A 13,686-nucleotide genomic window follows, 5' to 3' on the forward strand; every position below is an offset into this window, starting at 1 on the left:
CACTCCCTCAGTACTGTCCCTCTAACAGTGCCCACTCCCTCAGCACTGACCCTCTGACAGTGCGGCACTCCCTCAGTACTGACCCTCCGACAGTGCCCACTCCCTCAGCACTCACCCTCCGACAATGCCCACTCCCTCAGCACTCACCCTCCGACAGTGCCCACTCCCTCAGCATTGAGCCTCCGACAGTGCCCACTCCCTCAGCACTGACCCTCTGACAGTGCCCACTCCCTCAGCACTGACCATCTGACAGTGCCCACTCCTTCAGTACTGTCCCTCTGACAGTGCCCACTCCCTCAGCACTGACCCTCCGACAGTTCCCACTCCCTCAGTACTGTCCCTCTAACAGTGCCCACTCCCTCAGCACTGACCCTCTGACAGTGCGGCACTCCCTCAGTACTGACCCTCCGACAGTGCCCACTCCCTCAGCACTGACCCTCCGACAGTGCCCACTCCCTCCGCACTGACCCTCCGACAGTGCCCACTCGCTCAGCACTGACCCTCCGACAGTGCCCACTCCCTCACCATTGACCCTCTGACAGTGCCCACTCCCTCAGCATTAACCCTCTGACAGTGCCCACTCCCTCAGCATTAACCCTCTGACAGTGCCTACTCCCTCAGCACTGACCCTCTGACAGTGCCCACTCCCTCAGCACTGACCCTCCGACAGTGCCCGCTCCCTCAGCAATGACCCTCCGACAGTGCCCGCTCCCTCAGCACTGACCCTCCAACAGTGCCCACTCCCTCAGCACTGACCCTCCGACAGTGACCACTCCCTCAGCACTGACCCTCCGACAGTGCCCACTCCCTCAGCACTGACCCTCCGACAGTGCCCACTCCCTCAGCACTGACCCTCCGACAGTGCCCACTCCCTCAGCACTGACCCTCCGACAGTGCCCACTCCCTCAGCACTGACCCTCCGAAAGTGCCCACTCGCTCAGCACTGACCCTCCGACAGTGCCCACTCCCTCAGCACTGACCCTCCGACAGTGCCCACTCCCTCAGCACTGACCCTCCGACAGTGCCCACTCCCTCAGCACTGACCCTCCGACAGTGCGGTACTCCATAAGCACTGACCCTCCGACAGTGCCCACTCCCTCAGCACTGACCCTCTGACAGTGTCCTCTCCCTCAGCACTGACCCTCCGACAGTGCCCACTCCCTCAGCACTGACCCTCCAACAGTGCCCGCTCCCTCAGCACTGACCCTCCGACAGTGCCCACTCCCTCAGTACTGTCCCTCTGACAGTGCCCACTACCTCAGCACTGACCCTCCGACAGTGCCCACTCCCTCAGCACTGACCCTCCGACAGTTCCCACTCCCTCAGTACTGTCCCTCTGACAGTGCCCACTCCCTCAGCACTGGCCCTCCGACAGTGCCCACTCCCTCAGCACTGGCCCTCCGACAGTGCCCACTCCCTCAGCACTCACCCTCCGACAGTGCCCACTCCCTCAGCATTGACCCTCTGACAGTGCCCATTCCTCAGCACTGACCCTCTGACAGTGCCCACTCCCTCAGCACTGACCCTCCGACAGTGCCCACTCCCTCAGCAATGACCCTCCGACAGTGCCCACTCCCTCACCATTGACCCACCGACAGTGCCCACTCCCTTAGCACTGACCCTCTGACAGTGCCCACTCCCTCACCATTGACCCTCTGACAGTGCCCACCCCCTCAGCACTAACCCTCTGACAGTGCCCACTCCCTCAGCACTGACCCTCTGACAGTGCCCATTCCTCAGCACTGACCCTCTGACAGTGACCACTCCCTCAGCACTGACCCTCCGACAGTGCCCGCTCCCTCAGCACTGACCCTCCGACAGTGCCCGCTCCCTCAGCACTGACCCTCTGACAGTGCCCGCTCCCTCAGCACTGACCCTCCGACAGTGCCCGCTCCCTCAGCACTGACCCTCCGACAGTGACCGCTCCCTCAGCACTGACCCTCCGACAGTGCCCACTCCCTCAGCACTGACCCTCCGACAGTGCCCACTCCCTCAGCACTGACCCTCCGACAGTTCCCACTCCCTCAGTACTGTCCCTCTGACAGTGCCCACTCCCTCAGCACTGGCCCTCCGACAGTGCCCACTCCCTCAGCATTGACCCTCTGACAGTGCCCATTCCTCAGCACTGACCCTCTGACAGTGCCCACTCCCTCAGCACTGACCCTCCGACAGTGCCCGCTCCCTCAGCAATGACCCTCTGACAGTGCCCCCTCCCTCAGCACTGACCCTCCAACAGTGCCCACTCCCTCAGCACTGACCCTCTGACAGTGGCCACTCCCTCAGCACTGACCCTCCGATAGTGCCCACTCCCTCAGCACTGACCCTCCGACAGTGCCCACTCCCTCAGCACTGACCCTCTGACAGTGTCCTCTCCCTCAGCATTGACCCTCCGACAGTGCCCACTCCCTCAGCACTGTCCCTCCGACTATGCCCACTCCCTCGGCACTGATCCTCCGACAGTGCCCACTCCCTCAGCACTGACCCTCCGACAGTGCCCACTCCCTCAGTACTGTCCCTCTGACAATGCCCACTCCCTCAGCACTGACCTTCCGACAGTGCCCACTCCCTCAGCACTGGCACTCCGACAGTGCCCACTCCCTCAGCACTCACCCTCCGACAGTGCCCACTCCCTCAGCATTGAGCCTCTGACAGTGCCCACTCCCTCAGCACTGACCCTCTGACCGTGCCCACTCCCTCAGCACTGACCATCTGACAGTGCCCACTCCCTCAGTACTGTCCTCTGACAGTGCCCACTCCCTCAGCACTGACCCTCCGACAGTTCCCACTCCCTCAGTACTGTCCCTCTAACAGTGCCCACTCCCTCAGCACTGACCCTCTGACAGTGCGGCACTCCCTCAGTACTGACCCTCCGACAGTGCCCACTCCCTCAGCACTGACCCTCCAACAGTGCCCACTCCCTCAGCACTCACCCTCCGACAGTGCCCCCTCCCTCAGCATTGACCCTCTGACAGTGCCCACTCCCTCAGCACTGACCCTCTGACAGTGCCCACTCCCTCAGCACTGACCCTCCGACAGTGCCCGCTCCCTCAGCAATGACCCTCCGACAGTGGCCACTCCCTCAGCACTGACCCTCTGACAGTGCCCACTCCCTCAGCACTAACCCTCTGACAGTGCCCACTCCCTCAGCACTGACCCTCCGATAGTGCAATACTCCCTCAGCACTGACCTCTGACAGTGTCCTCTCCCTCAGCACTGACCCTCTGACAGCATTGACCCTCTGACAGTGCTCACTCCCTCAGCACAGACCCTCTGACAGTGCGGCAATCCCTCAGCACTGACCCTCTGACAATGCCCACTCCCTCTGCACTGACCCTCTGACAGTGCCCACTCCCTGAGCACTGACCCTCCGACAGTTCCCACTCCCTCAGTACTGTCCCTCTAACAGTGCCCACTCCCTCAGCACTGACCCTCTGACAGTGCGGCTCTCCCTCAGTACTGACCCTCCGACAGTGCCCACTCCCTCAGCACTGGCACTCCGACAGTGCCCACTCCCTCAGCACTCACCCTCCGACAGTGCCCACTCCCTCAGCACTGTCCCTCTGACAGTGCCCACTCCCTCAGCACTCACCCTCCGACAGTGCCCACTCCCTCAGCACTGTCCCTCTGACAGTGCCCACTCCCTCAGCACTGACCCTCCGACAGTTCCCACTCCCTCAGTACTGTCCCTCTAACAGTGCCCACTCCCTCAGCACTGACCCTCTGACAGTGCGGCACGCCCTCAGTACTGACCCTCCGACAGTGCCCACTCCCTCAACACTGACCCTCCAACAGTGCCCAATCTCTCAGCACTCACCCTCCGACAGTGCCCCCTCCCTCAGCATTGACCCTCTGACAGTGCCCACTCCCTCAGCACTGACCCTCTGACAGTGCCCACTCCCTCAGCACTGACCCTCTGACAGTGCCCGCTCCCTCAGCAATGACCCTCCGACAGTGCCCACTCCCTCAGCACTGACCCTCTGACAGTTCCCACCCCCTCAGCACTGACCCTCCGACAGTGCCCACTCCCTCAGCACTGACCCTACGACAGTGCCCACTCCCTCAGCACTGAACCTCTGACAGCGGCCACTCCCTCAGCACTGACCCTCCGACAGTGCCCACTCCCTCACCATTGACCCTCCGACAGTGCCCACTCCCTCCGCACTAACCCTCTTTCACAGTGCCCACTCCCTCAGCACTGACCCTCCGACAGTGCCCACTCCCTCAGTACTGTCCCTCTGACAATGCCCACTCCCTCAGCACTGACCTTCCGACAGTGCCCACTCCCTCAGCACTGGCACTCCGACAGTGCCCACTCCCTCAGCACTCACCCTCCGACAGTGCCCACTCCCTCAGCATTGAGCCTCTGACAGTGCCCACTCCCTCAGCACTGACCCTCTGACCGTGCCCACTCCCTCAGCACTGACCATCTGACAGTGCCCACTCCCTCAGTACTGTCCTCTGACAGTGCCCACTCCCTCAGCACTGACCCTCCGACAGTTCCCACTCCCTCAGTACTGTCCCTCTAACAGTGCCCACTCCCTCAGCACTGACCCTCTGACAGTGCGGCACTCCCTCAGTACTGACCCTCCGACAGTGCCCACTCCCTCAGCACTGACCCTCCAACAGTGCCCACTCCCTCAGCACTCACCCTCCGACAGTGCCCCCTCCCTCAGCATTGACCCTCTGACAGTGCCCACTCCCTCAGCACTGACCCTCTGACAGTGCCCACTCCCTCAGCACTGACCCTCCGACAGTGCCCGCTCCCTCAGCAATGACCCTCCGACAGTGGCCACTCCCTCAGCACTGACCCTCTGACAGTGCCCACTCCCTCAGCACTAACCCTCTGACAGTGCCCACTCCCTCAGCACTGACCCTCCGATAGTGCAATACTCCCTCAGCACTGACCTCTGACAGTGTCCTCTCCCTCAGCACTGACCCTCTGACAGCATTGACCCTCTGACAGTGCTCACTCCCTCAGCACAGACCCTCTGACAGTGCGGCAATCCCTCAGCACTGACCCTCTGACAATGCCCACTCCCTCTGCACTGACCCTCTGACAGTGCCCACTCCCTGAGCACTGACCCTCCGACAGTTCCCACTCCCTCAGTACTGTCCCTCTAACAGTGCCCACTCCCTCAGCACTGACCCTCTGACAGTGCGGCTCTCCCTCAGTACTGACCCTCCGACAGTGCCCACTCCCTCAGCACTGGCACTCCGACAGTGCCCACTCCCTCAGCACTCACCCTCCGACAGTGCCCACTCCCTCAGCACTGTCCCTCTGACAGTGCCCACTCCCTCAGCACTCACCCTCCGACAGTGCCCACTCCCTCAGCACTGTCCCTCTGACAGTGCCCACTCCCTCAGCACTGACCCTCCGACAGTTCCCACTCCCTCAGTACTGTCCCTCTAACAGTGCCCACTCCCTCAGCACTGACCCTCTGACAGTGCGGCACGCCCTCAGTACTGACCCTCCGACAGTGCCCACTCCCTCAACACTGACCCTCCAACAGTGCCCAATCTCTCAGCACTCACCCTCCGACAGTGCCCCCTCCCTCAGCATTGACCCTCTGACAGTGCCCACTCCCTCAGCACTGACCCTCTGACAGTGCCCACTCCCTCAGCACTGACCCTCTGACAGTGCCCGCTCCCTCAGCAATGACCCTCCGACAGTGCCCACTCCCTCAGCACTGACCCTCTGACAGTTCCCACCCCCTCAGCACTGACCCTCCGACAGTGCCCACTCCCTCAGCACTGACCCTACGACAGTGCCCACTCCCTCAGCACTGAACCTCTGACAGCGGCCACTCCCTCAGCACTGACCCTCCGACAGTGCCCACTCCCTCACCATTGACCCTCCGACAGTGCCCACTCCCTCCGCACTAACCCTCTTTCACAGTGCCCACTCCCTCAGCACTGACCCTCCGATAGTGCAACACTCCCTCAGCACTGACCTCTGACAGTGTCCTCTCCCTCAGCACTGACCCTCTGACAGCATTGACCCTCTGACAGTGCCCACTCCCTCAGCACTGACCCTCTGACAGTGTCCTCTCCCTCAGCATTGACCCTCCGACTATGCCCACTCCCTCAGCACTGACCCTCCGACAGTGCCCACTCCCTCAGCACTGACCCTCTGACAGTGCCCACTCCCTCAGCACTGACCCTCCGACAGTGCCCACTCCCTCAGCACTGACCCTCCGACAGTGCCCACTCCCTCAGCACTGACCCTCCGACAGTGCCCACTCCCTCAGCACTGTCCCTCCGACTATGCCCACTCCCTCGGCACTGATCCTCCGACAGTGCCCACTCCCTCAGCACTGACCCTCCGACAGTGCCCACTCCCTCAGTACTGTCCCTCTGACAGTGCCCACTCCCTCAGCACTGACCCTCCGACAGTTACCACTCCCTCAGTACTGTCCCTCTAACAGTGCCCACTCCCTCAGCACTGACACTCTGACAGTGCGGCACTCCCTCAGTACTGACCTTCCGACAGTGCCCACTCCCTCAGCACTGGCACTCCGACAGTGCCCACTCCCTCAGCACTCACCCTCCGACAGTGCCCACTCCCTCAGCATTGAGCCTCTGACAGTGCCCACTCCCTCAGCACTGACCCTCTGACCGTGCCCACTCCCTCAGCACTGACCATCTGACAGTGCCCACTCCCTCAGTATTGTCCTCTGACAGTGCCCACTCCCTCAGCACTGACCCTCCGACAGTTCCCACTCCCTCAGTACTGTCCCTCTAACAGTGCCCACTCCCTCAGCACTGACCCTCTGACAGTGCGGCACTCCCTCAGTACTGACCCTCCGACAGTGCCCACTCCCTCAGCACTGACCCTCCAACAGTGCCCACTCCCTCAGCACTCACCCTCCGACAGTGCCCCCTCCCTCAGCATTGACCCTCTGACAGTGCCCACTCCCTCAGCACTGACCCTCTGACAGTGCCCACTCCCTCAGCACTGACCCTCCGACAGTGCCCGCTCCCTCAGCAATGACCCTCCGACAGTGGGCACTCCCTCAGCACTGACCCTCTGACAGTGCCCACTCCCTCAGCACTAACCCTCTAACAGTGCCCACTCCCTCAGCACTGACCCTCCGATAGTGCAATACTCCCTCAGCACTGACCTCTGACAGTGTCCTCTCCCTCAGCACTGACCCTCTGACAGCATTGACCCTCTGACAGTGCCCACTCCCTCAGCACAGACCCTCTGACAGTGCGGCAATCCCTCAGCACTGACCCTCTGACAATGCCCACTCCCTCTGCACTGACCCTCTGACAGTGCCCACTCCCTGAGCACTGACCCTCCGACAGTTCCCACTCCCTCAGTACTGTCCCTCTAACAGTGCCCACTCCCTCAGCACTGACCCTCTGACAGTGCGGCACTCCCTCAGTACTGACCCTCCGACAGTGCCCACTCCCTCAGCACTGGCACTCCGACAGTGCCCTCTCCCTCAGCACTCACCCTCCGACAGTGCCCACTCCCTCAGCACTGTCCCTCTGACAGTGCCCACTCCCTCAGCACTCACCCTCCGACATTTCCCACTCCCTCAGCACTGTCCCTCTGACAGTGCCCACTCCCTCAGCACTGACCCTCCGACAGTTCCCACTCCCTCAGTACTGTCCCTCTAACAGTGCCCACTCCCTCAGCACTGACCCTCTGACAGTGCGGCACTCCCTCAGTACTGACCCTCCGACAGTGCCCACTCCCTCAACACTGACCCTCCAACAGTGCCCAATCTCTCAGCACTCACCCTCCGACAGTGCCCCCTCCCTCAGCATTGACCCTCTGACAGTGCCCACTCCCTCAGCACTGACCCTCTGACAGTGCCCACTCCCTCAGCACTGACCCTCTGACAGTGCCCGCTCCCTCAGCAATGACCCTCCGACAGTGCCCACTCCCTCAGCACTGACCCTCTGACAGTTCCCTCCCCCTCAGCACTGACCCTCCGACAGTGCCCACTCCCTCAGCACTGACCCTACGACAGTGCCCACTCCCTCAGCACTGAACCTCTGACAGCGGCCACTCCCTCAGCACTGACCCTCCGACAGTGCCCACTCCCTCACCATTGACCCTCCGACAGTGCCCACTCCCTCAGCACTAACCCTCTTTCACAGTGCCCACTCCCTCAGCACTGACCCTCCGATAGTGCAACACTCCCTCAGCACTGACCTCTGACAGTGTCCTCTCCCTCAGCACTGACCCTCTGACAGCATTGACCCTCTGACAGTGCCCACTCCCTCAGCACTGACCCTCTGACAGTGCCCACTCCCTCAGCACTGACCCTCCGACAGTGCCCTCTCCCTCAGCATTGACCCTCCGACTATGCCCACTCCCTCAGCACTGACCCTCCGACAGTGCCCACTCCCTCAGCACTGACCCTCTGACAGTGCCCACTCCCTCAGCACTGACCCTCCGACAGTGCCCACTCCCTCAGCACTGACCCTCCGACAGTGCCCACTCCCTCAGCACTGACCCTCTGACAGCATTGACCCTCTGACAGTGCCCACTCCCTCAGCACAGACCCTCTGACAGTGCGGCAATCCCTCAGCACTGACCCTCTGACAATGCCCACTCCCTCTGCACTGACCCTCTGACAGTGCCCACTCCCTGAGCACTGACCCTCCGACAGTTCCCACTCCCTCAGTACTGTCCCTCTAACAGTGCCCACTCCCTCAGCACTGACCCTCCGACTATGCCCACTCCCTCAGCACTGACCCTCCGACAGTGCCCACTCCCTCAGCACTGACCCTCTGACAGTGCCCACTCCCTCAGCACTGACCCTCTGACAGTGTCCTCTCCCTCAGCATTGACCCTCCGACTATGCCCACTCCCTCAGCACTGACCCTCTGACAGTGTCCTCTCCCTCAGCATTGACCCTCCGACTATGCCCACTCCCTCAGCACTGACCCTCCGACAGTGCCCACTCCCTCAGCACTGACCCTCTGACAGTGCCCACTCCCTCAGCACTGACCCTCCGACAGTGCCCACTCCCTCAGCACTGACCCTCCGACAGTGCCCACTCCCTCAGCACTGACCCTCCGACAGTGCCCACTCCCTCAGCACTGTCCCTCCGACTATGCCCACTCCCTCGGCACTGATCCTCCGACAGTGCCCACTCCCTCAGCACTGACCCTCCGACAGTGCCCACTCCCTCAGTACTGTCCCTCTGACAGTGCCCACTCCCTCAGCACTGACCCTCCGACAGTTACCACTCCCTCAGTACTGTCCCTCTAACAGTGCCCACTCCCTCAGCACTGACACTCTGACAGTGCGGCACTCCCTCAGTACTGACCTTCCGACAGTGCCCACTCCCTCAGCACTGGCACTCCGACAGTGCCCACTCCCTCAGCACTCACCCTCCGACAGTGCCCACTCCCTCAGCATTGAGCCTCTGACAGTGCCCACTCCCTCAGCACTGACCCTCTGACCGTGCCCACTCCCTCAGCACTGACCATCTGACAGTGCCCACTCCCTCAGTATTGTCCTCTGACAGTGCCCACTCCCTCAGCACTGACCCTCCGACAGTTCCCACTCCCTCAGTACTGTCCCTCTAACAGTGCCCACTCCCTCAGCACTGACCCTCTGACAGTGCGGCACTCCCTCAGTACTGACCCTCCGACAGTGCCCACTCCCTCAGCACTGACCCTCCAACAGTGCCCACTCCCTCAGCACTCACCCTCCGACAGTGCCCCCTCCCTCAGCATTGACCCTCTGACAGTGCCCACTCCCTCAGCACTGACCCTCTGACAGTGCCCACTCCCTCAGCACTGACCCTCCGACAGTGCCCGCTCCCTCAGCAATGACCCTCCGACAGTGGGCACTCCCTCAGCACTGACCCTCTGACAGTGCCCACTCCCTCAGCACTAACCCTCTAACAGTGCCCACTCCCTCAGCACTGACCCTCCGATAGTGCAATACTCCCTCAGCACTGACCTCTGACAGTGTCCTCTCCCTCAGCACTGACCCTCTGACAGCATTGACCCTCTGACAGTGCCCACTCCCTCAGCACAGACCCTCTGACAGTGCGGCAATCCCTCAGCACTGACCCTCTGTCAATGCCCACTCCCTCTGCACTGACCCTCTGACAGTGCCCACTCCCTGAGCACTGACCCTCCGACAGTTCCCACTCCCTCAGTACTGTCCCTCTAACAGTGCCCACTCCCTCAGCACTGACCCTCTGACAGTGCGGCACTCCCTCAGTACTGACCCTCCGACAGTGCCCACTCCCTCAGCACTGGCACTCCGACAGTGCCCACTCCCTCAGCACTCACCCTCCGACAGTGCCCACTCCCTCAGCACTGTCCCTCTGACAGTGCCCACTCCCTCAGCACTCACCCTCCGACAGTTCCCACTCCCTCAGCACTGTCCCTCTGACAGTGCCCACTCCCTCAGCACTGACCCTCCGACAGTTCCCACTCCCTCAGTACTGTCCCTCTAACAGTGCCCACTCCCTCAGCACTGACCCTCTGACAGTGCGGCACTCCCTCAGTACTGACCCTCCGACAGTGCCCACTCCCTCAACACTGACCCTCCAACAGTGCCCAATCTCTCAGCACTCACCCTCCGACAGTGCCCCCTCCCTCAGCATTGACCCTCTGACAGTGCCCACTCCCTCAGCACTGACCCTCTGACAGTGCCCACTCCCTCAGCACTGACCCTCTGACAGTGCCCGCTCCCTCAGCAATGACCCTCCGACAGTGCCCACTCCCTCAGCACTGACCCTCTGACAGTTCCCTCCCCCTCAGCACTGACCCTCCGACAGTGCCCACTCCCTCAGCACTGACCCTACGACAGTGCCCACTCCCTCAGCACTGACCCTCCGACAGTGCCCATTCCCTCAGCACTGACCCTCCGATAGTGCAATACTCCCTCAGCACTGACCTCTGACAGTGTCCTCTCCCTCAGCACTGACCCTCTGACAGTGCCCACTCCCTCAGCACTGACCCTCTGACAGTGCCCACTCCCTCAGCACTGACCCTCTGACAGTGCCCACTCCCTCAGCACTGACCCTCTGACAGTGCGGCAATCCCTCAGCACTGACCCGCTGACAATGCCCACTCCCTCTGCACTGACCCTCTGACAGTGTGCTCTCCCTCCGCATTGACCCTCCGACTATGCCCACTCCCTCAGCACTGACCCTCCGACAGTTCCCACTCCCTCAGCACTCACCCTCCGACAGTGCCCACTCCCTCACCATTGACGCTCCGACAGTGCCCACTCCCTCAGCACTGACCCTCCGACAGTGCCCACTCCCTCAGCACTGACCCTCTGACAGTGCCCACTCCCTCAGCACTGACCCTCTGACAGTGCCCACTCCCTCAGCACTGAACCTCTGACAGTGGCCACTCTCTCAGCACTGACCCTCCGATAGTGCCCACTCCCTCAGCACTAACCCTCTGACAGTGCCCACTCCCTCAGCACTGACCCTCCGATAGTGCAACACTCCCTCAGCACTGACCTCTGACAGTGTCCTCTCCCTCAGCACTCACCCTCCGACAGTGCCCACTCCCTCACCATTGACCCACCGACAGTGCCCACTCCCTCAGCACAAACCTCTGACAGTGCCCACTCCCTCAGCACTTACTCTCCGACAGTGCCCACTCCCTCAGCACTTACCCTCCGACTATGCCCACTCCCTCAGCACTGACCCTCCGACAGTGCCCACTCCCTCAGCACTGACCCTCTGACAGTGCCCACTCCCTCAGCACTGACCCTCCGACAGTGCCCACTCCCTCAGCACTGACCCTCCGACAGTGCCCACTCCCTCAGCACAAACCTCTGACAGTGCCCACTCCCTCAGCACTTACTATCCGACAGTGCGGCACTCCCTCAGTACTGACCCTCCGACAGTGCCCACTCCCTCAGCACTGACCCTCCAACAGTGCCCACTCCCTCAGCACTGACCCTCCGACAGTGCCCACTCCCTCAGCACTGACCCTCCGACAGTGCCCACTCCCTCAGCACTGAACCTCTGACAGTGCCCACTCCCTCAGCACTGACCCTCTGACAGTGCCCACTCCCTCACCATTGACCCTCCGACAGTGCCCACTCCCTCAGCACTAACCCTCTGACAGTGCCCACTCCCTCAGCACTGACCCTCCGACAGTGCCCACTCCCTCAGCACTGACCCTCCGATAGTGCAACACTCCCTCAGCACTGACCTCTGACAGTGTCCTCTCCCTCAGCACTGACCCTCTGACAGCATTGACCCTCTGACAGTGCCCACTCCCTCAGCACTGACCCTCTGACAGTGCGGCAATCCCTCAGCACTGACCCGCTGACAATGCCCACTCCCTCTGCACTGACCCTCTGACAATGCCCACTCCCTCAGCACTGACCCTCTGACAATGCCCACTCCCTCAGCACTGACCCTCTGACAGTGCCCACTCCCTCAGCACTGACCCTCCGACAGTGCCCTCTCCCTCAGCACTGACCCTCCGACAGTGCTCACTCCCTCAGCACTGACCCTCTGACAGTGCCCACTCCCTCAGCACTGACCCTCTGACAGTGCCCACTCCCTCAGCACTGACCCTCTGACAGTGCCCACTCCCTCAGCACTGACCCTCTGACAGTGCCCACTCCCTCAGCACTGACCCTCTGACAGTGCCCACTCCCTCAGCACTGAACCTCTGACAGTGCCCACTCCCTCAGCACTGACCCTCCGACAGTGCCCACTCCCTCAGCACTGACCCTCTGACAGTGCCCACTCCCTCAGCACTGACCCTCTGACAGTGCTTTAGTCTGTATGTGTTGTGCTCTTCCCCTCCCCACCCACCAGGAGATGAACGTTCCCCATTGGGTGCCTGTTGGTGGTCTGGGGCATCCCTTACCAATCTATGCGCACCCCCTGGCTGCTCTCCTGAATTGGCCTGTCACCGTCTGACCCACGCACCCCCCTGACCTTACCTTCCCGATCCCGGAACAACCCAGATTGTGGTGTCAGAGGCAGGCTGAGGGGGGTGTGGGCAGTTTGAGGAGAACCACCCTGCCAATCCCATATGGATAGAGGCTCCTCACCTGAACTGAGAGGTGATCCTGGTCACAATGATTGTCCCCGGCCGGGCGGTCTGTGGGAGCAGGCAGCGCGAGACGCGACAGGAAGTTGACAGCTTCTGTTCACTGTCCCTGGGAGGAAGGTTGGGCGGAGGTTTTTGTGGTTTCCGAGGGCAGCGCAGAGCGGTGACAGTGAGACGATGGGGATCTGAAACCAGCAGCTCAGGCCGGATGTGCGTACTCAGAGCAGCCGAGCCCACCAGACATTGGCTCATTCCAGCAAAAACCCACTGTACAGACAACAGCCCTGTCACCATCCCGACACTGAGGGAGTGGGCACTGTCGGAGGGTCAGTGCTGAGGGAGTGGGCACTGTCATAGGGTCAGTGCTGAGGGAGTGGGCACTGTCAGAGGGTCAGTGCTGAGGGAGTGGGCACTGTCGGAGGGTCAGTGCTGAGGGAGTGGGCACTGTCGGAGGGTCAGTGCTGAGGGAGTGGGCACTGTCAGAGGGTCAGTGCTGAGGGAGTGGGCACTGTCGGAGGGTCAGTGCTGAGGGAGTGGGCACTGTCGGAGGGTCAGTGCTGATGGAGTGCCGCATTGTCAGAGGGTGAGGCACATTCCCCTCTCTGTATCCCATTGGAAAAACAGGACACCCCATTCCCATCTTTGTACCCCACTGAGAAAACTGGACATCCC

At 61.8% G+C, this 13,686-nt stretch overlaps 1 protein-coding gene across 1 annotated transcript in view; it reads right to left on the reverse strand.

Annotated features, from left to right (window-relative positions):
* Window positions 1-13,284, reverse strand: part of LOC140470015 (IQ motif and SEC7 domain-containing protein 1-like) — a 158,482-nt gene extending 145,198 nt beyond the window's left edge. The window contains 1 exon segment of the mRNA XM_072566485.1: window positions 13,016-13,284. Coding sequence (XP_072422586.1) covers window positions 13,016-13,266 — 251 coding nt within the window. The 5' untranslated portion in view covers window positions 13,267-13,284.
* Between the last annotated feature and the right edge of the window lie 402 nt (window positions 13,285-13,686).

Source organism: Chiloscyllium punctatum, chromosome 50 (genome assembly GCF_047496795.1).
Source record: "Chiloscyllium punctatum isolate Juve2018m chromosome 50, sChiPun1.3, whole genome shotgun sequence".
NCBI lineage: Eukaryota > Metazoa > Chordata > Chondrichthyes > Orectolobiformes > Hemiscylliidae > Chiloscyllium > Chiloscyllium punctatum.